Genomic DNA, 24533 nt, shown 5'->3' with positions numbered 1-24533 from the left:
ACTAATCGCTTATCAAGAGAGATGCTGCCGGGCTCTCAGAGAAGGGCCGCAGAGCGGCTGGATTGGAGAGGTGAGCATGTTTTCGGATCCCAGATCCGATAGAAAGAATTTTGAATGCGTACATGCATTAAATGCATTACATATTTATTTGTTTGCTTTTTCTATTCAAATCAAAACATTACAACGTTTTGTAACAAAAATATTTCGTATCCAATATTTTGACAAATTTTCAACATTAACAAATAAATATTACAAAAGTTTTAACAACATGAATCCACATACATACAAAACGGAAAAATAACATTATAAATATTAACTTTTTGCATAGTTTTCTTCTGTTCTTCATGAACTGAACTGAAGCCCGTAACGTTTTCTGACTACCTTTTTTAAAGCATATATGTTCTTTGCTCGATTTGTTAACAATTGCGTACATATATAACTGTCTGCTACTGACTGAACCATATAGCATATATATATATATGTATATGTCGTTCTATATAAATGAACTCAGATTGCGTATTCATAAAATTTTTCTAATCGTTTTGATTAACTTTTTGTTTCTTTGCTTGGTGTAGTAATAATTCTTGAAGCCATTTTTGTTAGACATTTTTGAACTGGTTTTTCCATAATTGAAATTCTCGAACTGCAAGTGTATGCATGTATAATATGTTTATATATATCTATATATATATAATTGTAATATAAGTATTTATATGTATATGTGTGTACATATGTATATTCAACTATTGTTAACGGCTGCTCTCTGTCAGTCAATGAACATCATTTGAAACGTTCCAACTAACGCCTCATTATTGTGGCTTCATATCATAAATATTACAAAATTGAAATTCTTTGAAGAAATATAATATATAAGTAATTGTAATTGAGTGCCCAGTAAAGAATTCAATTAGACACAACTCTTAAAAGATTGATAGCTTTAGTAATGCTTTTTTAGTAAGTATTTGAAGTAAGAGTTATTTTGTATAAAAATCGTTTCGGTTCTTTCTATGATCAGCTACGTGGATTGGTGCCTTGAATGCAGATGAGGTAATTGCAATTCGCAAGAAGCCAGAATGGTTTAGTGCAAGAGTTTCCTTAAAATTCTGATGTGTATATAATATAGATTTTGTTGGTTATATTTGTAGTTAAAGGTGCCCCTAAGTATGATTTTTGTTTTTGTTTTTGTTTTTTTTTTTTAGAGTATTTGTAAGACCTATTAAAGTTTATGTGTGTATTGCTTGAGGGTTTCGAAGTTATCTTTTTGTTATAATTGCAACGAGTAAAAAAGCATAAAGTAACTTGTTTGAGCTTGTGCTGTGGGCTGAGATTGGGACATGCTTAGATGATGATAACCTTTGCTTAAAGGAGAATGCCCTATGGCTTATCTGGCTCACTTGAGTTGTAGTTCGGGCTGTAACCACTCTTGTACTGATGCTGACCCAGGGAAGCACTGCCATTACTGCCTAGGCCACCAGGCAAGGGGTTTATCAAGGGTTCTCGCAATGTGAATGTCATCATGGGATTGTAGACGCCAGTGGAGTATGTTTGCAAGCTGGAGCTAAGACTAGAGACGCCAGTGGTGGTTACCGGATCGCTCAAGCGACTCGTAAATGAGCTAGTGAAATTGTAGGGCGCAAATGCCGATGCTGTTGTGGTAGCAATTCTGGTGGAAGCATGAGTGCTCGGTGTAGAAGCTTGACCGAGAGCACTTGAATATGGGATGCTTGTGCTTGTGCTGGTGGTGAGTATGTTATCACAGCTGCTGCGCATGCGCAGATCCGAAGCAGTATCGCCTGGAGAGGCACCGAGCTGGGGAGCAATAGCGCTGCTCGAAGCTGGAGCTTCGGTAGCTGTATGGGTGGTGAGGTATGAGTAGTTGCTGCTGCTGCCCGCATAGCTACGGGACATGTGAGGTGAGTAGCTGCTTGAGGTGGTCACATCGAGCATGGGATCATGGCTATATTTGTGAACAGTTAGAGTGTTGGGAATATCGCTGTAGCTTTTGGTTGTTGCCGACGGAGAGACAATGGGTGAACGGCTTCCAGTACGCGGTAGTGATTGCTTCTCAATTTGCCTCTCCGTTAGAAAGCGATCGTAGAAGGTCGAGGTGACGGTGGTGTGCCGTATCTCTAGCTTTGCTGGCTGGTAGACGGGCGTATTGGAACGCGTTGGCCTGTTCGGGTCATAGGGCTGGCGATAGGGCGATATGGGCCTAGGAAAGCTGTCAACGGTTGGGTTCGCTGTTGTTGTGTTGTATCGTGTGGCTGTTGTTCGTGACTCATATGGCGAGCTCAATGGGGATTTGCAGGCCGAGCGTTTGTCGTCAGCGTACTTGGCGCAGGTTTCTTCTAGTTGTCTATCTACTTTATGAAACTTAGTTAAACTATTGCAGCTACTTAGTTCGCTACGATTATCGTCTAAATAATTTGGCAACATATTATCACGTCTTACCCTACTACTTTCCCGTTCCTCTAGCTCCTCCGCTTCCCGTCGGCGTCGCGGCGAGAGCTCCCTGCTAATATCTCTATGCGAACGATGATGCGGCGGACTGGTGGCAAGCAGTGGACTGCCCGTGCGCATGGACTCCACGGATCCCAGTGAGCGATGCTCTGAGCTAATGCGTATGGCAGGTGTGTAGTCACTATAGCGCTGCGTTCCACGTCCTCGACTCTCGCTTCGACTGTGTGTCAGATCTTCTGCTGAGCTCTTTTTACTGGCAAAGTGCATTGAGTCCGAGAACAAAGAGTCAATATACCGCTGACATTTCTCCTTCTGATACGACTTCTCCTCGCACAAGCTGTCAATGGATTTGATGCTGTTCTTAATGGAGCTCAGACGTTCGTTGATGTTGTCTCCAGTACGCAGCGGGACGCCCGTGTGCGTTCCTGTACGAGTGATGGGCGATGTTTCCTTAAAAATGAGGAATTATTAATAAACACTTGTTACTTAAAAAACCTTATTGTTATGCTGCAATCACTCACCCGCATTAGGCGACTGCCTAGGGCGTCGAGTCCCTCAGAGCTTGCGGCTGCGGCCGCTGCGCCGCTGATGTAGCTGCGACTAGCTGATGCTGAGGCTGACGGCTGATCTGCAAGAGTCTTCTTAAGAATACGTTGTAGAATTTTAGAATTCTCCTCCATAAAGCTTAAAACATTATTTGTGTTGCCCACCATTCGTTCGCGTGACTTGGGTCGCCACGAGTCCTCGTAGTAGTCCTCGTCCTCATCGCGAAATCGAATGACCTTAGGGCTAGTGGGCCGATACGAGGTCGTCTCTTCGCGCCGATAGTATTCCTCATTCTCGTCCCGTCTCATTGCTGACTTGGGCGTTGTGGGCGCTTGGCGTCGGGGACTTTGTTCGCGTGACTTGGCTGCTTTGAACTCTTCGTAGGAAACCGAAGGCGAAACCACATCTTTAAGTTTTTGATTGAATTCCTTGTAGTCTTTTTGGGTCTTGAAATCAAAGCGTTGCTCCTGTTCTAGTGCAAGTATCCGTTTATCAAGTTCTTCGGCAGTGGGTGGCTCCGGTTTACTCGGGGAGTAGACTAAGCGCTCCAGGCTGTGTACCGGGGTCTTGGGTAGCTGATCAATTAACATTTTCTTTCGCTTAATATCATCGATAGTGGGTGAACGGGAACGTGACTTATGACGGGCAGGCGACTTCAATTTCTCGTCTAGGAGGCGTATGCGATGCTCCAGCTCCCCTGTAGTCGGTATTTCACTGTCGTCGGGACTCGGATCCAGCAGCATTTCAAGCGGATGAATTGGTGGCTTTTTACTGGGGTCATTCTTGCGCTTAGCCAGATTGTCTTTGGACTTGGAACGCACCAAATCAAGTACGCGATATTTGTATTCCAAGTCATCAGAGATTGGCAAATCATCTATGTGCCTCTGGCGACGAGCAGGAGATGTGTATGGACTTTTTTTATTGACTGTGCGCGATGGTGATGTGTGCGGTGTATTCTGTCCTTGGCGTGTCGGTGAAGTGTAAGGCGATTTTGTGGCACTCTTGTCCTTACGTGCAGGCGAAACATGTGGTGACTTGGCCGCTGACTTGCGAGCTGGAGATGTAAATGGTGATTTTGTATTCTGTTTACGTGCTGGACTGCGGGAACGTTCGACGACCGGAGAAGTCTCTCCTGCCACAGGCACGTCGTCATCTAAGCCCTTGCCTTCGCATAGCTCAATGTACTTGTTTAGGTCCTTCTCATGCGATAGCGAGTACTGCAGTTTGATCTTGCGCTCGATTTCAGTCAGTCTCTGCTCTACATCGATCTTCTCAACGTCCTCGAGTAGTTTGATTTGACGCTCGAGGGAGCGAAAGCGAGCCTCTAGCTCTTTAGTGGACGGCAGATAGACTGTTTTTCGTTTTAAATGATGTTTAACTGGATTCGGACCCCAATCATAGTTGGGCTCATTTTCGACTGCCTTTTCTTCCTTCTGCTCTGCTGGTTCCTCGTCTGGCTTACGACTGGTAAAGTCTTCAATTTCTTTGCTCAAATCGGATATGGCTTGTGCCTGCTCAATTTGCTCGGCAGACGGCTTGTTCTCTGCGTGCACTAGTTTACCATCTTTGGATTTAACAAGATTGCGATCGTTCAGCTGCTTTTCAAGTGCTTGAAACAGTCCCTCAAGCTCTTCAGTATTGGCTCGGGTCAAACGGCGCACTTTCAATGCTTTTGGTTCATTATCCATTAAAAGTACCACAGTTTTGTTATTAGCATCCACCGACCCAATATCACTAGAGTTAATAACAAGATTAGCTGATGACTCGTTGGTTGATTCTTCGTCTAACTTAACACTTTCCTCAACACCATCTGATTTCTCAACATCTACTTTTAGGGGCACATCTTGAGCAGGAGTAGTTGAAGTTTTTTCCTGGTCAGTCGATGGATAAGTTTTTTCCTCCACTTTGTTTTCTTCGTTGCCTACATTGGCTGAAACTTTTTGTTCTTCTTTGATTTTGTTTTCTGTGTCGGTCTCTTTGCTACGTGTTTGGGCTGTTTCTTCATTTTGTAAGGTTTTAGATTCCTTAACAGTCTCAGGCTCAGAAGTTCGCGCCGTTGCCAATGGAGCCTGCTCCAACTTTTCAGCTTCGTCACACTTGACGCTCTGATTGTGACTATCTTTCTCCTGCTTTCGACAAGTATCACTCTCTTCGCTTTGCTCGGAAGGCTGCACCAACACATCCTCAATGGTAAACTCGGGATCAGGGATTATTGTTCCATTTCTTGCACGCTCTTCACTTAACTGCTGTTCCAGTTGTTCCAATCTTCGTCTCAAATCATCTGTTGTTAGCTCTGCTTGCGGCTTCCGGTTTTCGCTGTCTTTGTTGAGCAGCATTTTAATGTTAATGCTTATGTTGATGGGCTTGTCCGACTCCTCAAGCTCACTGAAGTTCTGTGTGTAGCGGACCAGCTCCTTGCCAGTTTCTATATCAGTGTTAAGTTGCCGGAGAGAATTGTCGTCGTCGTCGGTATTTTGTGGAACCTTTTCTTGTTGTTTTTCCTTTTCACGAATAGCTTCCAGCAACTTGAGACTGTTCTCGCTCAGTTGCTTCTCTAGGGCTAGAACACGCTCTTCCAGTTGGGCCTCCGCTTGGCGCGAGGTGCTCGGCTTGTCATCATAACTACTCATCCTCGATGCAACTTCGGAATCACTTGCACAGCGCTGCTTGTAGAATTTCTTGTACAATTTCTTTTCCAAGAATTGTAAGCGATTTTCCAGATCAGCCCTTGAAGGCAAATCGGAGAAACGACGAACCATTCGCTGCGCTTGCCAGGGTTCGTAATTTCCCGATCTGTAGTAAGCGGTGTTTGCAGGTGCTTCCGATGTCTCATCGCCCATTGGTGTGGGTCGCTGTTGCAGCTGTCGCTGTTGTTGTAGGCGCTTTCGCTGGGGATTGATTTCGCTGGGCTTTAAATTCTCCTCGCCCGGTGAAAGACCTTGCATTTTGCTTTGCAGCTCTTCAATGAGAGCGCGCTGCTGATGCTTCCCTGGATCTATGGTGATTCTATGGTCTGGTGGTGGTGGAAGCGGTGGGGCTTCAGGTATATGTGCCTCGATGGCGACATCCACTTGACGCGGAGGCGACTTTATCTTTGGCTCTGATTTCGTTGAAGTTTCTTTCTTATCCTTGGCATGCAACGCTTCATAGCGGCTCTCCAAATTTTCAGTTGTGGGTGGTTGTTTTCTAGCTGGCTTCGGATCTACCTCTGAGTCATCTAATTCTGCAATTACTTCCTGCTCGATACGTTCTAATGCCTCGTTTACAGTTTCGTTTTGCCCGGTAATGTTATTTTTGCTACTCATGCGGCGCTTCAGCCTTTCATAACGTTGATCCAGATCCTCCATAGAGGGCGGCTCAGAGGCTCGCCTTTTACTCAGCTCTTTAAAATTTGCGTTCTCTGGCGGCTTAGTCTCAGGATCTGATTTGAATTCTGATTTGGCAGTTAATTTAACTGCATTTGTTTCGTTTGACAAAAGTTTGTCAGCTGTCTCACATTTGGTCGCAAATGCTTTACGTTTTTCGTCTTTGGCTTTCGTTACTTCAGCTGCCTCTTCTTCAACAGTCATTGAGGTGCTTATTGACCTAACTTTGTCGTCAAATGATTTGATTGATTTTTGAGTATTTTCCTCATTTTTATCTTTTGCAACATTCTCTCCTTCACTTAGTTGTTTTCTCTTTTCTGGCTTTGCTTCATTCGCATTGAAAGTGCTGACGCACTCAGCTTCATCCTTTGACTCTAGTTTGGAGCTGCTCCGCTGCTTTTCCAAGGCATTGAAACGTTTTTCAAGCTCCTCTGTTGAGGGTGGCGTTTTCCGCTTGACCACCTCCACTTCCTTCTTGTCCTCTGTACTTGATGTTTCTTTGCTCTTCTCAAGCTTGGCTTTTCCGTTTTGGTGTGCAGGCTTTTCATTATTTGGTGTTACAGTTTTTTCAGCAACATGCGCACTTTCTTTATCTTCGGTTTCGTGTCTTTTATCTTGAGAACTTTTCGGATCATTCGCATTTGGTGGATCTCTGTGCTCGTTTTCAACATTATCGACTGCCCCGGCTGGCGCCTCAGATACATTTCTTGACTGATTTTTATTATGCTCTAGTCCCTCATCTGGTGGCTCTTTTTTCGCTTTTGCTGGACTGTTTTTTTGAACACTTATTCTTCGTTCTAATTCATTATAACGATCTTCGAGCTCGGCTGTTGAAGGCAGTTTTTTAAGGCGTGGTTTTTCTAGATCTTGTGGACTTTTGGATTCCTTTGTATGGACTGTGTCGCTTAGATTGGCAGGTTGTTTTGTATCCGTCAGTGATTCTTCTGAATTATGCAGCTTGCTAGTTTTTTCGCTTCCGTTTCCCTCTTTTGAGCTGCTACCAGCCGTTTGTTCCTGATCGGTAAGCTCCACGGGAGTCTTGGCATTTGATTCAGTTGAACTTATTTGTTTTGTCAAGGCATTAAAACGTAGTTCAAGATCGGCTGTAGACGGTATGCGTTCTGGCTTCTGAAAGCACTCGGCATTAAATTCAGAGTCTTCCAAACGTTGTTTCTCAGCACTAATCTGCTTTTCCAGCGTATTGTAGCGCTCCTCCAAGGCCGCAGTGGTCGGTATGCACTTTGTACACTCTACGTTATCACTTTGCCGTTTGGGTTTCTCCTGACTGAGTCGTCGCTCCAGCGCCTGAAATCGTTCTTCTAGTTCAATCGTCGAGGATCTGGTCAATGTTTTGCGTCTGGGATCTCGACGTTTACTGCAGGCACTACTTATAGTTGCAGGTAATGGACCCTTCTGTGTTTCTATCGTCATGCTTAGCAACTCTTTGTAATCATCTTTGTTTTCGCCGGGAATATTGTCATCGCGTATTTGGGGCTTGTCTTCCAGGTCGAATGGCAAAGCCTTTGCTATATGTTCAGTACTTTGGCCTTCTACCAGAGAACGCTGGTCTTCTCTGTCAGTAGCCACTTCCGAATCCTCAACGCATAAGGAATATGCAAGCTCCAGTCGCTTCGGACGCTCCACACTATTCACACGCTCGAAATACTGATTGGTAACGCCATCATTACTAACATCGTAGCGACTTGTTGGGCTTTCGTCTTTCCCTTCCATCCTGCGTGCAGAACTACCAGCATCGGCTGGATTAACCGACTCGGTGTCTGACATTACATATATTGATTTGGGCGTAGACAGTGGACCAATGCTGACCGTGCTCAGGCAGGTGGCAATGTCCGGTAGTGAAGTCAGCTGCAAATTGCTGGTGTCTGGTAGAGTGTTTGCTCCCAACGGCAGCGGAGCCTCTTTGCTGGAGGCCAGATCACCTGGTGCTTGCGCCCAATCTAAGTCTCGGGCATAGCCAAAACGATCACATTCCGTGGCACTGTCCTCCTCCTCTTTGGGCACAGGCTCCTTTTCATCGCCGCTGTCTGTTCCCATTAGCATGAATGGTATTTCATGTGTGCTAGGCGCCCATGATTTGGGTCTTTTTCGCTCTACACTTGGATCTCGCAATGTTGCCAGCTTGGGTTTTTCTTTGAGCTTACGCGCCAGCTTTGCTTTGCGTTTGGGACTCTGCTCAAATGATTTGGGATCATCGTCATCGCACAGACTGGTGTCTGTGCTAGAGCCATCTTTTTCATCTGCTTCCTGTTCGCCATCGCTGTCCTCGCTGTACGAGGAGCTATCACTTTTGCCTAAACGTGATCGCAACTTCTGTGACTTAACCATTTTGGCATCAGCTTCATCCCGCAACATGGCCGCGCGATCCGCTTTTATCTCCTTCCACGTTAGACTGTCCCGTCGTTGCCGTGTGGCATCCGTATCCCGCCAGAGCAGCGTCTCTCCGCGTCGTAGCTGCCTCTCTCCTGACGCAGGCGGCTTGCTATGCAGCACCGTTGGGAGAGAGGGCTTGCGAGCTGGCGGTATGGCACCCAGAGGTGCACCCACACGTTTGCCCTTGTTGGTGATTATGGCTGGGCGGCCAAGAAGCAACTGATTGACCGGCAACTGATTGGAAGGCGTTTGGCGCGTTGAAGTGGCTGTGGTGCAAGCGGTGGTCAGTATGACATGGGCCTGCTTCTGACGCTCCCGCAGACGATCATACTGCTTCTTCAGTAACGATATGTCCAATGCCAGGCGATCCTTCTGCTCTGTCTGTGGCTTACCTGCCCCAGACGAGCCGGTTCCCATAGAGCCGCGCCTGCCCCAGTTCAAGCCCCATACTGTGGCCACGGCTAGACGTGACTCGTCGTCTGAGTGCGTGTCTTCGTCGTCATAGTAGAGTCTGTAAATTAGGTATGATTTGTAGCTGCAGCTAAGGTATTCTCAAATTTATGCTTACTGCAATCCCTGTTTGTTGCCCATTGGCGCAATGTTGTACAGATGCTTGTCCCTCAGATGCTTGATATCGGCTATAGGCCCCAGCTGTACCACCTTCTCGATCAGGCCATTGGAATCAATGAGGTGTCCATTCAGTAGCTCGTTGGAGAAGGAGCCCATTTTGCCATAAAAGTCATCAGCAGTGCGTGCATTCAAAACTCGCCTGTAAACACACAGATAATACATTTTCATGAGATTAAAAGCAGGTAAGGTGGTTACTCTAGGTGGTTACTCTGAGCTCGTACGTACACTTCTTCACACAAAAGCAAACAATTATATTCACAAACACGATCAACGTTTGCCACGCAGCTTACACTGCGGCTGTGCTTTATCCTTTAGCCCCGCTTTATGGGAACGAGGTCAATTTTTGTATGTTATGGAATATGTTGACTATGTTAACCAACATAATATTTTTCTAGTTTTTATGGTTGCTAGGCTAATATAGACGTGTTGATACAAACAAATGAACGCACGGACAGGTTAACATGGCCAGATCAATGGATGATCGCGAATATATTAACTTGACGGATTCTGACTTTGCAGAATACTAATATACTCCTTTCAATTAGTCCAGGGTATAAGAAATCCTTAAATTAGAAAAATTTTAGTTTTAACTTAGGGGTTCAAGTCGGTTTGATCCAAGCCCGAATAGCAGCCTTGATTTATTCAGCAGCTTGTCCTTGCCTAAGCCAAAGATTGCTTTTTCATTTCATATCACTTGAAAAAATGTGCAACGACCTCATATATTTTAAGACATAAGTCTAGAAATGCCTTTTTAAATCGGCTACGCATTTCGTAAACATTAATATAATAATATCTGCAAGCGCTTACAAATTGAAACAAATGGAAAAGTCTGTTGGCATTTTGGCTGAAAATTGCGGCACACAACTTGTTTCGACAAACAGGAAAATTGCATTTGGCAAGCGAAAAAACTTTTGGCAAACGGTAGCAACCTTGCGCCTGCCACAAGCCTTGACACAATTTTGAGCCTGAAAGCCACTAGAAAACAGACACCGAAACTGACGCCAGAATTGCCACCCCCCCCAAATTTTGAGCCATTGCACCACTCATCCACCCCACTACTCACTCTTCTAGCAGACTCCATAGAACTAGAGCCGTGCGTAGCAGCACATCGCTGCCCTCAATGAGCACCAGATCCCAAACGCGGAGAACACAGGACATCGGCAGGCAGGTGCAGAACATGGTGAGGAACCACTGCATGGTGAATACGTTGGTGAGCGGCGGCTCGTAGGCATTCTCCACGGGTCCCTGTAGTCGCTGCAGATGCTTGGCCAAACGGGGCAACTTTGTTTGCATTAATTCCCGAAAGACACCCATGTCCGCTTGAAGGCCGCCCATAGAGCCGTAGAAATAGCCTGTGGGCAGCACGCCCTCTACCAAATATATCATGACCTTCATGGACTCCTCCTCTTCCTTGTCCATCACTTGCAGTATTAACGCGCCCAGCATGTTGAAGCCCTGCGAGGCGAAAGCCGTTGTCAATATTTGAACATCAACCAAAAAAATGCCCGGACACTTACTTGACAGTAGCCCACCTCTGGATTGTAACGTGCATAGCCGAGCAATATGCGCTTGAGTTTTGCCTGGTTGATGGAGCCTGCGGGGCCTGTGCATAAATTGGAGCCAGTGCGGTGCAGATCCTAATGGGAAACAGTTAACAGATTCTAGTTGGCTTCAGCAGAGCTAATTTCCTCTTACCTTAACGATTTGAATGCCCAGCTCCTCATCATCCTCACGCCACTCCTCGCAGAAGCACTTCTCGCGCTGCTGTGCCCAGTCCACATTTTTCGACTTCAGATACTTATCCGCCAACGACAGCCACAGCTAAGGGACCAAAGGCATGAGAATAATCAGAATACTAAAGCACATGGCTGTCCTAGCTTGCTCCGATTTACCTTGCGCCGAAACTCTGGTGGGGTGCCGCCTGGCAAGCGGGCCACCAACTTCATGGCATGCAGCCATTGATTATAATCTGAGGCAGCATCATCCGCACCAGCATCAGCGTTGGAGGCCGGCGTAGAGCTCAGCATGTTGTTGTTGTTGCGACTGCGGCTGGGCGCTTTGCAGTAGCCGCTGTTGTTGTTGTTATTGCTCGTGCTGCTAGTGGGTGAGGTTAGGCTGACTTTCGGTGGCGGTGGTGAGAGACTAAAGCGCATTTTAGGCTGTGCATCGTCTGCAAAAGTTGTCAAATTAAAATGTTTATTAGCTGCTTTTAAATATTGGCCACACTTTGCAATAAGTAAATTGTTTTCTTTGGCTATTTCTGTCTGGCCTCACTTACAATATCCGTGCAGTATGCAAACTTTACCCAAGTATATTTATAAATAATTAAAAAGATTTTGTATGGCATATAGGTACGATTTTTTTTTCGATTTTAAAAGAGCACGCGCGAAAGAGAAGAAGAAAAAAAAAATGAAATATATGTATATATAATATATTACACTTGTTCAGTAAAACATTTGAGCCCTAAGGCAATGAGAACGAAATGTTAACAATGAGCGAAAACTTGGAGGCAAGCTTGAAAGCAATCTGAAAAGAAAGTGCTCGCCACATAGTGCAACAAACAACATGCAACGACAAATGCAATTTGCAGACGAGCTTTGTGCCACATTGTGATAAAATATGTTGCAATGAGAACGGCAAACATGACAAGCCACTTTCTACTGCGGAACGTGCGGTTGCTGCTGCTATCCATAGATGGCTTTTATGTGAAGCTGACCATGATATTTGTTATAATAAATGTGTGGGTGTGTGAGAGCTACCAGGCGACACGTGTGTGTATTCCAGTCGTTGGGAGGTTTGCATGTGTATGGCATGACAGTGTGTGCGCGTGTATGTGTATGTGCATCGATATCTGTGCGCTGACTGCTAACTGCTGACAGTCTGACAGTCTGACAAGTCGCATGTGGTGGCCAGTACTTAGTTATTTGCTCTTGGTCTTGGCCATCCTTCAGGACACCCATGTCCGCCACTTGATACGTTGACATTCTGATGTGCAAACTAAATTCACTTGAGCTGGTTTTATCTGCGCCTTCAAGCGTATAAATCTTCACTTTGTTGTTATAGCTGCTGTCGGTTGTTTTCCTTCACTAGCCATACACGTGCCCTTACATAAACACACACATGCACGGACACAATCTAACGCGCGTCAAAGGTCAAGTTGTTAAAAGGAATTGTATCGTTCTGACTTTATGGTAGCTGCATAGATTAAGCGTGCTTCGCTTGTTTCTTTTTTCGAATTCATTTTAGGTGTACTTTAGCTGTTTCTTTTTCTTTTACAAATCATTTTAGCTTTCGAATTTTCAGCTTTTGCTTCATTTAATCGATACATGTTTTTTTATTTTTCACTTGATGGCTAATAATTTGATTTCAGCGTCGTTTGAAGTTTATTAGCTGCATATTGTTTGCGTGGGAAAATATATTTTTCGGTATACGTGACTTAAATTTTAAATATCAAATTAACGTCTAAAAGTTAAAAGCTTTAAAAGATCGAAAATAAAAACTTATTTAAGTTGACGTTTTGCCTAAGTCTTGGATGAACACAGCAATATTGTCGGCAATATTCACAGCAATTGTCATTATCTTAAACAAAATATTAAAATAAAGTATAATTAAATATTTCTCCCACCACTGCGGTATTTATTTCCTGGGTTGATAGTCTTGCATATAAATGTGGAACATGCAGAAGTAAATATCTCGGACTCCATAAGTCGAGTCGTATAAGTAAAGTGTGTGGCTTCGGTCGGTTATCGAAAATAAAGTAAAAACACTTCTAAGCCTTATGTCCGCCAGGGTATTGAATCGTCGGCCTGATAAAGATAGCCGATCTTTCTTGCTTAAATCTGATATGTTAATGTTACTTAAAGAAACATTGAAAATCGCTGCTTTTTTATTTTTCTAAATATTTTACAATTTGCAATTACATTTAAGGGAAATGCGATTGAATCGACCAGCGACAGAAAATTTAACTTGACCTGTGAAGGACACGAGTCTTTCTTTGGAGAAGTGCTTCCTAGTGGAATGTGCATATACGACTAAGTACTTAGCATGGTAAACTGTTCTAAGCTACGTAAACATTTGGAGCAACCCAAAAATAAATTGGACTTAAGATGGAAAATCCGATTGATATCTTTTCCGTTTAGACCAACCGCCAGATGACCAATTTAAACTAGACTTATTTTTATCATACATTTTGTGCCCTTACTACAAATACCTTCGAACATTTTTAGTTATAAGTCAAAGTTTAGTAATGCATGCTAATTTAAGAAATTTGTTTTAATGAGATATAGGGAAAATAAACTAAAGATTGCCAAAAATATTTCATACCCGTCAACTTAACGAATCATCTGCGTATGCTAGCTAAGTAATTAAATGTAAATCACAAACAGAAAATTGGAACATGTAAAGAATGTATTTCCTGTAAACGGAAAATGTTGCGCAAGCTGTCAAGCGCTTCCTTCCTATAAATCCAATGCATTTGAGTAAATTTATCAAATATTACCGAAAACATATCAAGGATTTTCAAATTGAGTAAAATGGACGGGGTGTCTGATGAGTATTTAGTTTTTTTTTCAGGGACCAATGATTAAAAGTATTAATTAATAAATAATTTAATTTGTACTGGTCGGCATTCATTAGAATTCTTATTTCATCGAATCAAGCTATAGCAGTATTTTAATTAAAAATAAAGCAGTTTCTTGACTTTCAATGTCAGCCATTTTAATTAAAAAACCAAACAGAAGTAGGCTCATTCATAATTAAATTGGAAGTACAGCAGAAAAAATATAAAAAGTTAATTGAAAAATTTTCAAAGTAAACAACAACAAAAAGTCTTTTCAATCCGACCTAGGCTCAAAAGAAAGCTCTCAGATTTTTCTTATCTGTAAAGTCTTATGGGAATGCTTGCGGCAACATTCCCAAAGTGTATACATAATGTACACTGTAAGAAATACATATACAATTATGTATTACGCAAGCTTATAACAGATGATGCCAGCAACGAAATGCTTCCCATTTCCATTTGTGTTTGCCAAAATTAGCGCAAAAAGAAAGCAAACAATGATATAAAAATATTTTTGCTTACAAGAGTTCTCGAAAATATGAATCCTAAGAGCAAGCTGAAGATTGTATGCAGAACTTTAATGACAAGCAAACAACAGGCAAATAGCTAATGAATTTCTAATTGCACAAACACTTATGTAATCGCACAAATTAAGTGAGGCACATAAAACAAATTTATGACCAGCGATGGACACGACTCTCAAAGGGACATGTATGGACTCTACATTTGCCTACAAAGGGGCAGATATGCGTGCTGCAAGGCAAGATTTATATAACAATGGCTACAAAAAAAGATACAAAAAGCGTTGGCCAGTTTTAGTTGGGCTACGCGTAATTATTTTAAATGCACTTCAAAGTAACAGGATACAGGCAGACTCGTACGTGTGTGTGTGTGTGTCCATGTCAAGGCTGTGCCAGTCAGTTTGAACGAGCGCTTGACTAGGCCTTGACCAAAACTGAATTCTAAGCCGCATCGCTACCGTCCCTTAGCTGTCCGTGTATGCATGTGTGTGCCATGTGTTTATATTTGGCCAGTCAAGTGAAAAAACGCAAAACGCGACACTTGGCTTAATGAGCCAAGCGCACATTTGGCCTATGCTGTTAGGATGTAAATAAAATCCGCAAGCAACTAGCCCCGTCTGCAATCAGAGCCGTACCCTTACGAGCCCGTTAGAGTAGCACACACAAGCACTTATCCTCGGGGAATGGCTTGACGCCTGAGCAGCGTCACTTAGTCTGCAGCAATGCCACTTTATTATGTAATTCCCTTTTCCTTTTCCTTTCCCTTTCCTTTTCCCTTTCCTATTGCCTAGCAGAGACTGTGAATGAATCTTCTTAGCCAAAGCGCCAGCACGTTCAATGCAATTGGCGTCAATTAAGGCTGCTTCAATCGGTCGCCTGACCAGAGACATAGCCAGACAGACAAGTCAGAGAGTGAGAGAGAAGGAGAGGCATAAGCGATGAGGTTACATATTAAATAAAATTCTGCATGGTTCATTAACCCATTGAACCCTATTGCATTTATCGTTGCGAGTGCAGTTTGTCGCGCCATCACGTGACACGGACAAAAACTTGAAATGCCGCTTAAGCTGTCACTTCACGCACACATGTACGACTACATGCACATGTATATCACGTTGCGTTGTTGCATGCGTTGTTTTGGTGCATGCAGCGCTCACGTGGCTGCCAGTGCTGTCCTGTTCCTGTTCCTGAGTGCCTGTGTAACCGTCTCCATTTTTTAATGGCTCTCCAAAGTGCGTTGGCATTTTAGTTGTTCGCCGATATTTGATACCCTTCCTGCCACTGGCAGGACTATCTTTTGCATAGCTTAAATTCTCTCACTTAAGTAAAACTCGTTTTGTTCAACATTAATCATGCAACGGATCAGCTGTCTGCTGCACTTCAATCAAGGCCAATCAATTTGTCCCAAATTGCGGCCTGTCAATTTCAATAAGCTTTACATTCAACTTAAGCTTTCCCCTAAAAAGTATTTACACGTTTTTCACTCTGCCCTCAAGGTTACATAATCATGTTCAGTTTGCGCCTTTTGCATATAAAAATGCGAGATATTGCTCAGAAATCAGCTGCCTTTTATTGTTGTCGTTCAAAGCAAGCCGTAAAGCAGAAGGAAACGACACGCAAAGGACCAAAAGATAACGCGTACATTGTGATAAGGGCTCATCCTGCAACGTTGTAGCTGCCAGGTTGAGTCTTTTTGATTGGATTTATAAAATTGATGGGAAACACGTCTTCCATTCGAGTTTGGCCAATTTTGCTTGCATATGGTGGTGGCTGTTGAAATTGCGAGTGCAAATAATATTCATTTTAAGTAAACAAAATTATTGCATTATTCGAAGAAAGCGCGTGTTTTTGGTAGTTTGTAGCCAACTACTCAAAACTATTAACTCAAGCTGCCAAAATCTTTGAAAACATTTAAAAGGCCAATTAAAGTCATACCCAATATCGACAACCGTTGAGCTTAAGTTGTTTCTTGAAATATCGAAGTTAACCAGAAAAACCAAATAGGGAAGATATTTCAGACATATACAAATGTATACAAATGGCAACAAATAAACAGTTTTGGCAGAGGACAAATAACTAGAAACCAATTTTCGCCCATTCAATTACCCTACAAATTGTATTTATGTGGAAGTACTTAGCCAATCTGTTTTCTTTGTAAGAAAAATGAAAGAGATCAGGTTAAAAAATCTATTGACTAAGTCTATATAAATCTAAAATTTCGTCTAAAGACAGACAGTCTTAAATCCTTAAGAATATATACCAAATTTACAAAACTCTTATCCTTTAACTATCTTTCCATGGTTCGTCTTTTAAAAGCAATTAATTTAAAATTTGTGTGTGTGTATAGCTTAACGGCCAAATATTAGACATGTATGAAAACCTCTCTCAAAGTTGGATGCATTATAAAAAGGTTCGTCTTGTTTTACTATCGCTTTAGCATTATCCATGTCTTATTTGGTAAAGAGTATTGTTTATTATCAACTTTGCCGCTGATAGCCAAGCTGTACGTTAACCAAAGTCACGGCTACTGTCTCCTTCGTGCTCGTAAGTCCGTAAAGAGATGCGTGGGTGCTTTAATGCGAAATTGTGACGCTTCCTTGCGCTGATTTAGCAGTGATTAAAATTTAATGACAAGGCGCGAAAGGTGGGATAATTCAACTGACACACACACACACACACACACTACCACACACTACCACGCACATACACATAGGAAAGATAAAAGAAATGGTTAAAGTTGTAAATGTAAAGCTAACAAAATCAATAACAATAAGAAATATTCTCCACAAGAACAACACTGGGACAAGCAACAGTTGAGGGTGTATAATCATGCGAATGTGTGTGTGTGTGTGTGTGTGTGTAAACAAAGCGTGGGCGTATTACTTATATTTGAAAACTGTTAATGACAGACGACGTCATGAGAAATTATCTAAAAACAGAATCAAATGGCGACTGCACAAATATGTGGGAAAAGTGAGGAAAATTCTAATTAAACGGTTAAAGTGGAGGGCTGAAAAGGGCGAAAGGGGCTTATGGCCAACGCTGAAACGCGTGTAAAAATAACGAAATGTAATGTAAATGAATGCCGAAGGCAGATCCAGTCGGCGCTCATGTTGGGTTCTGTCATATTCATGTAAAAAATGCAAATCTTAATTACAAGCGGACCCAAACAAGAGCTGTGCGCGTTATGCATATCTAATGCCAGGCGGGCAATGTGTGTGTGTGTGTGTGTGTGTGTGCGTGCGGGTGTTTAGGCATGTGGATGCTTATGAGCTGTTCGATGAACACCAGATGAAAATTGAAGTGAAATGTATGCAAGATTATGGGTTTGCATATAGGTTTTATAGAAAAATTTACCTTTTTGTTGGTAATTGTTTATGTTGTTGCAGTTAAGTTAGAGCAATAATGTAGACAGATTTAGAAAGAAATAGAAAGACATAAACAGATATAGCAATAAATGTACAATTATAAGAAATATCAATTCTGAACACACACACATAGAAAAGGCAAACGCAGCTGAGCAAATGCTCAACAATTGCTTTGATCGCTTCAAGGCGCGCTAAAATGTTGAGGAGCACATTAATTAATAAATACAGCACATAAATGTCACGTGTATATTAATATAAGTTGCAATTAAAGTATTTCATTTATCAGTCAGTTTGCACAGTTTGGCATATTTACCCATGTTAAGTAAACGTGCGCTGCTTGGTATGCTACGATTTCTGCGACGGCTTTCAGTGGCGCCTCATTAAAATCAAGTTGTGGTTGTTCTTGTTGCTGTTGTTGTTGTTGTTGTTGTAGTAGTTGTTGTTGTAGTTTTGTATATTATTTTTACATTTTTGCATTGTTCGTATCAGCTGTATGTAGTTGTAGTTGTAGTTGTTGTTTTCGTGGCCTATTATTAGTATGGTTTACACAATATATACATAGATATAATACATAAATACAGAAGTTTGTTACGAGTTTCTATGTAAATGATATATGCTGATATTAATGTTATATAACATCCCTTGGAGCCAGTATACAACAGGCACACACACACACACACACACTCCAGCTCGCATATTAGCAAATGTTTAATGCGTTTTTCCTAAACTTCTTCAAATATTTGCTTTAAGAATAATGAAACTGAAAAAACTGGCAGCACTCACAGAGAGGTAGTCAAAACCTTGACAACAGCTAGAGCTGCGCCAGTTTTATAGTTGGCCCATGGGCTTGGATTAGGTAAGAGGACGACATCGCATTCGCATTGTGTGACTTTTGCACTGTCGTTCATCGATTCTTTTCTGCTAACTGGCGTCTTGACCCACTTTTTGTTTTGGCGAAGCCGAAACGTCAGCAATAGCAACAAGAAATGCTCGCACGCAACTACGTTTGCATCACAATTTTTACTGCCAAAAAAAAGATGAAAGTTGAGCCTTGCAAACTGCAGATGACCGAAGCCTCCTAGAAAAAATCAGCGAAGCGCAGCGCCAGAAAGGGTTTGACATTGACTTTGGTACAGTTCTTAAAGGCTCAACGGGAGATTTTTGAAGAATTAAATTAGCGATTTGGTTTGAAATTATAAATAATTTGAATAGCTTCACATGCGCAATATATGCTCAACTCGTTAACTGCTTATGACTTCTTGTTGGTTAAAACCATTCACTGTTACGCAATGGCTCAATAAATATTTTCCACATTACTAAAAAGTAACTAAACTAGTTACTGCTTTTGTCCACTGTCATGAATATTTGAAAGTGTGTGTGCATGTTGTGAATCACAAGAAATCGGATACGCCTCAAAGGCGACAGGCCATACACACCAACATGCTCAGTCATATCTATACGTGGGCAGTTCATTTGCATAGGTGACCCCGTCTCCGAGGGTGTGGGTGTGTGAGAGGCGGACTCAAACAATATCAATAGTCAGCAATATACTTTTAATAGCGCTGACGGAAATAGGCCGCTGAAATGGCGCGCGCCCTCGACCGCTTAACGGAAGTCGGCTCGATAAAAGAAACTTTTGCCTGACATACTTTTAGGCGCTGCATTAAAATGGGGCCCTCAATTGCAATTATTGCATTTTTCCGGTCGATCGATAATATTGCGTGATTCAAATAACCGTCAGCACAACAGCACAAACGCGCACATAACTATAGACAATGGAGATTGTGTTATATCTGGATGCAATTACTTGTGCCTTTTCAAATAATAAAAGTATATGCTACAAATAAATTATAAAGCACAACTGCCTTCGCACGTGTGCGTGCTTTTATCGAATGCTGCCGCTGTGGCTGCTGCCGTCAACGTCGGTCGATCTAACACAGTTTTATGTGGTGGACGAATATCAAGGGTAATGCTTAGCAGCCACACAAAACGAGCCCACACAATGACGATGCCAACAACTGGCGGGCGACTGTGGCAGCGCACTGATATAAAAACATAGATAAAAGAGGCAAAATACTTGCGGAGGCCAAGCTCAACAGCAGCAGTGACATCTACACGTGCCAGCACTCTCACATGCATTTATACATATAGAAACGCATTGGAAGCTACTCGTAGTAGGAGCTGTGTGTGTGAGTGTGTGTAAGTGTGTGCTTGCGTGTGCGTTTGTGTGTGCTGCACGTCAGACAGTCTCTAAGAGCCCGCCAGTGAGTTGTTTTCATGTTCACTCGCTTGGCATTGTGTCGTCATCAACCCCCAGCGTGGACGCACACACACGCCAATACACTCACCCACACATATATGTATATACATGCGTAGGCTTACCTGCCTACCACACACACACACACAAGCACATACACGAAAGTTACATTCATTCAATGAACTTAACCAACACACACACACTTGCACACACACACATATATATATATATATCCACACATAAATATATATATATATATATATATCCATATATAACACATACATGCGCGCTGCGTGTAGTTAATTTCCTTCAGCTTTGCTTTCTGTTCTCCGCACTAACGACGCACACAGCTGAGAGTTCCGCACTTGACTGATTTGGGTTTGCTTTGGAGCCACACTGCTTACCCGGAGGCCAGAAGGCCAGCTGTCGGTCATGCGCACTGCGTCCGTACACAGTCGTAGCTCGACAGCTGTTTACACTGTACAAAAGCGGGAATGCTACTTACGAGTCTCCACAACGAGTATGGCAGTGACAAATTCGCACAGCACCTCCTGGTGTCTTTGTAGACGATCCCTCACAACCAGCACGCGTTCCAGCAGATAACCCATCATCAATAACTCCACCTTAAGCATGGCACAGACATCCACCAGCTGGCGCACATTTAGCGTCTCCAAGACATTCTGATTTCCAGCCAGGCTGCTAGCCATTCTAGCCACAGGTCCCTTCTTGGTCGATCTTCTGCAGTGACGTTGCTCCTTGGAGATGCGTCTATCCTGACCCTTTTGACGACGGCAGCGACGCAGACGTCTGGCTTGCTGCTCTTGCTGGCCATAAATGTCGCATAGCAATGCACTGAGTAGAGTTTTGGTTTCGCTGTGGTTGCCTCAATTGTGTTAAGGCTTATCTTGGCCAAATGCTAATTGCAAAGCTCACCTCATTTCGGTGGCCCACTGATAGGACACAGCGGTGGGTAGTTGATTGTTGACTCTGTTGCCACCGTTGGCAATGGCTTTTGCTTGTTAACAGGCTGTTTTTGGCTTTGTTTTCTTATATTTTGGGTTCTCTTATGCAAAATATATAAAAATAGAAAGTGAATTAACATAGTAATCAAAGCCAAGTGTGAGCTGCTTATATTATTTAAATGTAATTTAATTTTGCCACATTTGTGAAATGTCAGTAGTTTGCATAACAGTTTTATTTATTCGAAAAAGTGCACTTTGTGCACTTTGGTTTAGTACATCAAAACAAAAAAACCTCTTCGAAACTTAAGTGAGGCTAACCTAGATCAATCCGAAATCAATATGACGGAAAAGGTAGTTTCAATTTAATTAATACTGCTTAAACTTGCATTATTTAAGAAGCACTTCACGCACTCCAATTCAATTAAAGTATGCAGTACTTATTTTTTAAGTTTCATAAATTTTTTATTTAACTGCTTTTTGCTGTTCAATTAAGTACGTGTGTAAGATCTAAATGTTCTGAGATAATTTTGTGACAGACGTTTCTTGCCTTATAACAAAACCCGGAAGTGGTACAAAATTTAAAAGATGTCAAACATATATATGCTTGCTGGCATGTAACTCAACACAAACAAAAAAGTTGAACATCCTTGGTCTCAGTAGAATGTGCGATCCATATGCGTATTCAGCGAGAAATTTCGATACATTCCAAAGCGCACGACATCATTCGAGAATTTCTGGGAGAGTGGAAAGAAACGCTTAGGTATGGTATAAGCATTGGGCGCATAGTAGCCATATTCGGAGTTGCATGTGCGATACATAGTATTGGTGTCCTTTTCCACGCCGTAGCCCTTAAAGTTGTCTGCAAGCCGAGCGTAGAGATTAGATTGAATGCACGCGTTGCAATCAATATGTTTGGCTACTTACAGGGACATTTGATGTCCTCACGCTTGTGCAGATTCTCATAAAGCTTGGCTGTCTGCACCACTGGCTTACGTTTTATAAATTTTAGAAATTCTACTTCGGGATTGAAGGTCTCCAAATCATCACAGAAATTGTCGCACATTTTGATTTAAATTCGCGCTACTTTTAATATATATAAAATTTTAGTTCTGAGTTGTTTTCGTTAAATTGTTAACTGCGCCTAAATTCGAGCTTATCGAACAAATAGTTCACTTGGGCAAAGGTTGCTTGGTTACGAGATTCGACAGTGAACGGGTATTTGAAACTGACGCAAAGAAGCGCCATTTGAAAGCCACCTGCCAATGACGCCTGCGCCCTATGCGCTGTCAGTTTGACAGATGATGCTGAATTAACCCTGTAAAAAACATATACACAAATTACCAAGCAGCTTGTTTTGTCTTCCTCATGCACAAAATGTACAATTTGTCCAATGTGCTTAACTTTATCATATGCATGGCGAGCTTCAGCCAATCTTTCGATGGCACCTTGGCGGTCAAGCGGGGACCGCATCATCCGCGCGGCGAGACCCGACGCGTGGACCAGCATCTGACACACGAGGAGCAGTGAGTTCAAGGGGGGTTATGCGTACCAATTTGATAAATATTTGGATTTTTTAATGCTCAATGCACAGCCGCATCGATGATGATCTAAGGGACATGGGTATACAGGCGAGCTTGGATGATATGAGCGAGGAGGAAAAGATATTCTACATGTTTAAGGTGCGTAGCTCTCGTTGAGAAGTCCATTGTCGTATATCTGTTACACACTCACACACATGCACACGTAAATAGGCTCACGACAATGATAACAACAATGCCCTGGATGGTCTTGAGATGATACAATCGGCCATGCATCATAATTATGATTACTTCAAGAACAGCGAACGCGACGATTACCTACCAAACGCCAGTGAAGACTTAGATCATTTTATAGGTAAGATAACTTATGAAATATACTTATATATGGGCTGAGGTATATTCAACGATTTAATAGAGGCCATTGACAAATTTCTACTGATTGCGGATGATAACAACGATGGGCTGCTGCACTATCCGGAGTTTGTGAAGGCCGTTACCGGCGGCAAGGAGCAGTTGGCCCTGGAGAGAAATTTACTGCGCTGAACTGAATGCAAGAGACCTCATCTGGACACAATAATAGATATAGCTTAGTTAAATTCTAGCGTTTAGCATATGTAATTCCATGTTGAGCCAATGAGACTGTACAGAATACACTTACACACACATGAACACATTTAAACATATACACTCTAGTCGCAGCCTAAAGCAATACTAAAATATCACTATATAAATACATTTTTCATTTGTACTACAATACATAAAGACGAGTATGATAAACAGCAAACGAACAGGCATCAATGCCCTGGCTATAAGAGGCCATCGCAGGATTGGGTAGTGTTGCAGCTGGCTCCTCGATAGCCATCGTAGGCGGCGCGCTCCATCAGCACGATGAGATCATTATAGCGCGGCTTCTCCAAGGGTGCGCTTTGAATTGTTATTCATACATAAATGCTTGATATGGAAAATATATTTCAATATATATGCTTGGCTCACCCCTGGAATATTTGAATGGCGCCCAGCAGGGCACGGGCTGCCTTGGCGTACTCATAGGCAGCATTTGGACAGGCACAGGCTGCGGCATACAGGCAGTCGTCGTGGCCGGCTCCCTGGGCAGCTAAGAAACCCATTATAAGATAGTCATCGCCGGAGGTGATACCCAGGCCAGAGGTGCCGTCTATGCGGGATGCGGAACGTGCATAGCCATGGCCATAGCTGCTCCAGTGGCCCGCTCCCAGTAGTCCAGCCGAAAAGATCAGCACCTTAAGCAGCACTATAATCAGCAAATTGGTCAGATTCAAGCTGAGCACCTGTGAATAGCTGACACATGCAGTAATTATGTCTCGGTTGTAATATGCAAATATGCACGCACTTGACTATTTCCCGCTGAGCGATGCAGCAGCTCTTTGGCCACCTGTACAACAACATGACCCGCCGGGCTGGCGAACATATCCTGAGCGCTTCTTAGCCACGATAGCGGTCGCATTTCAATCTGGCTGTCATTCAGTATATTGGCTGAGCTCTCCAGTGGCTGCAGCTGGAGGCTTACGCTGGCTGCCTGACAGCAGCTCAGGACTGCCAGCAGTGTCAGGGACAGCCAAAGTGTTGTTGCATAACTCCAGTTGGCTTGCGTTTTGTTTATTGTTGTTGCTGTCATTGTGGCAGATCGCGTGCGCATTGTTGTTGTTTTGTGGTGTTTTTTCGTCAGTTGGCGCGTCGTGACTGGTCCGAGGCATGGCGAGTGCCTGGCTTTTATCTGTCGCACATCTGCCGACCAAAATTGTTCCGCCCATACAGGTAGTTAGCTGCACAGGCAAGGCCAGAAACCCAAGCCCAGGCCCATGGAGACATTGCATGTTTATGTTGTGCCTCGCTGCACCATAAAAGAGAGCACGAAGAGATTACCGGCAAGAGACGGCGATGCAGCGAAAGATCGAGTG

General features: G+C 42.9%; 4 protein-coding genes across 12 annotated transcripts; 1 reads left to right on the top strand and 3 right to left on the bottom strand.

The window, feature by feature from the left end:
• Positions 1-84: 84 nt before the first annotated feature.
• LOC6631247 (microtubule-associated protein futsch) lies at positions 85-21187 on the bottom strand. 9 transcript variants are annotated; one of them, XM_032433009.2, is made up of 11 exons: positions 21030-21187; positions 20602-20969; positions 11285-11562; positions 11088-11213; positions 10910-11029; positions 10456-10847; positions 9331-9531; positions 3171-9273; positions 2982-3101; positions 2452-2910; positions 85-643 (listed from the first exon to the last, which is right to left on the bottom strand). In XM_032433009.2, the coding sequence occupies exons 1-11, from the start codon at positions 21032-21034 to the stop codon at positions 521-523; spliced, it is 8295 nt and encodes a 2764-aa protein (XP_032288900.1). In that variant the 5' UTR covers positions 21035-21187; the 3' UTR covers positions 85-520. The 9 variants fall into 9 exon arrangements, with proteins under 9 accessions (XP_032288900.1, XP_070063691.1, XP_032288893.1 ...); XM_070207590.1 differs by lacking the exons at positions 85-643; positions 20602-20969; positions 21030-21187 and adding exons at positions 11671-11691; positions 18153-18366; positions 20379-20470 and having other exon boundaries at positions 1286-2910; XM_032433002.2 differs by lacking the exon at positions 85-643 and having other exon boundaries at positions 1286-2910.
• Positions 21188-21511: 324 nt separating this feature from the next.
• LOC6631249 (piercer of microtubule wall 1 protein) lies at positions 21512-22200 on the bottom strand. The gene is made up of 2 exons (XM_015171773.3): positions 21983-22200; positions 21512-21917 (listed from the first exon to the last, which is right to left on the bottom strand). Exons 1-2 carry the CDS (start codon positions 22119-22121, stop codon positions 21712-21714), a joined length of 345 nt encoding a protein of 114 aa, XP_015027259.1. The 5' UTR covers positions 22122-22200; the 3' UTR covers positions 21512-21711.
• Positions 22201-22293: 93 nt separating this feature from the next.
• LOC6631250 (multiple coagulation factor deficiency protein 2 homolog) lies at positions 22294-23173 on the top strand. Its single transcript, XM_002053012.4, has 4 exons — positions 22294-22581; positions 22650-22737; positions 22810-22951; positions 23012-23173. The coding sequence occupies exons 1-4, from the start codon at positions 22424-22426 to the stop codon at positions 23137-23139; spliced, it is 516 nt and encodes a 171-aa protein (XP_002053048.2). The 5' UTR covers positions 22294-22423; the 3' UTR covers positions 23140-23173.
• Positions 23174-23187: 14 nt separating this feature from the next.
• Positions 23188-24339, bottom strand: LOC6631251 (uncharacterized). The gene is made up of 3 exons (XM_002053013.4): positions 23966-24339; positions 23590-23903; positions 23188-23520 (listed from the first exon to the last, which is right to left on the bottom strand). The coding sequence occupies exons 1-3, from the start codon at positions 24269-24271 to the stop codon at positions 23403-23405; spliced, it is 738 nt and encodes a 245-aa protein (XP_002053049.2). The 5' UTR covers positions 24272-24339; the 3' UTR covers positions 23188-23402.
• Positions 24340-24533: the final 194 nt, after the last annotated feature.

This window comes from Drosophila virilis, chromosome 2, assembly GCF_030788295.1.
Source record: "Drosophila virilis strain 15010-1051.87 chromosome 2, Dvir_AGI_RSII-ME, whole genome shotgun sequence".
Classification (NCBI taxonomy): Eukaryota; Metazoa; Arthropoda; class Insecta; order Diptera; family Drosophilidae; genus Drosophila; species Drosophila virilis.
The sequence above is the reverse complement of the archived record's forward strand: the minus strand, read 5'-3'. Positions and strand labels throughout refer to the sequence as shown.

Coding starts and splice junctions, on each gene's coding strand:
- LOC6631247 (XM_032433002.2), bottom strand. Junction 10,848..10,909: donor CAGAGGTGGGCTACTGTCAA/GTAAGTGTCCGG, acceptor TTCGCCTCGCAG/GGCTTCAACATGCTGGGCGC. Junction 9,532..10,455: donor CTATGGAGTCTGCTAGAAGA/GTGAGTAGTGGG, acceptor GTGTGTTTACAG/GCGAGTTTTGAATGCACGCA.
- LOC6631249 (XM_015171773.3), bottom strand. CDS start 22,121: ATGTGCGACAATTTCTGTGATGATTTGGAGACCTTCAATCCCGAAGTA. Junction 21,918..21,982: donor TGAGGACATCAAATGTCCCT/GTAAGTAGCCAA, acceptor CTCGGCTTGCAG/ACAACTTTAAGGGCTACGGC.
- LOC6631250 (XM_002053012.4), top strand. CDS start 22,424: ATGCACAAAATGTACAATTTGTCCAATGTGCTTAACTTTATCATATGC. Junction 22,738..22,809: donor AGATATTCTACATGTTTAAG/GTGCGTAGCTCT, acceptor ACACGTAAATAG/GCTCACGACAATGATAACAA. Junction 22,952..23,011: donor AGACTTAGATCATTTTATAG/GTAAGATAACTT, acceptor ACGATTTAATAG/AGGCCATTGACAAATTTCTA.
- LOC6631251 (XM_002053013.4), bottom strand. CDS start 24,271: ATGCGCACGCGATCTGCCACAATGACAGCAACAACAATAAACAAAACG. Junction 23,904..23,965: donor GCTCAGCGGGAAATAGTCAA/GTGCGTGCATAT, acceptor AGCTATTCACAG/GTGCTCAGCTTGAATCTGAC. Junction 23,521..23,589: donor GCCATTCAAATATTCCAGGG/GTGAGCCAAGCA, acceptor AACAATTCAAAG/CGCACCCTTGGAGAAGCCGC.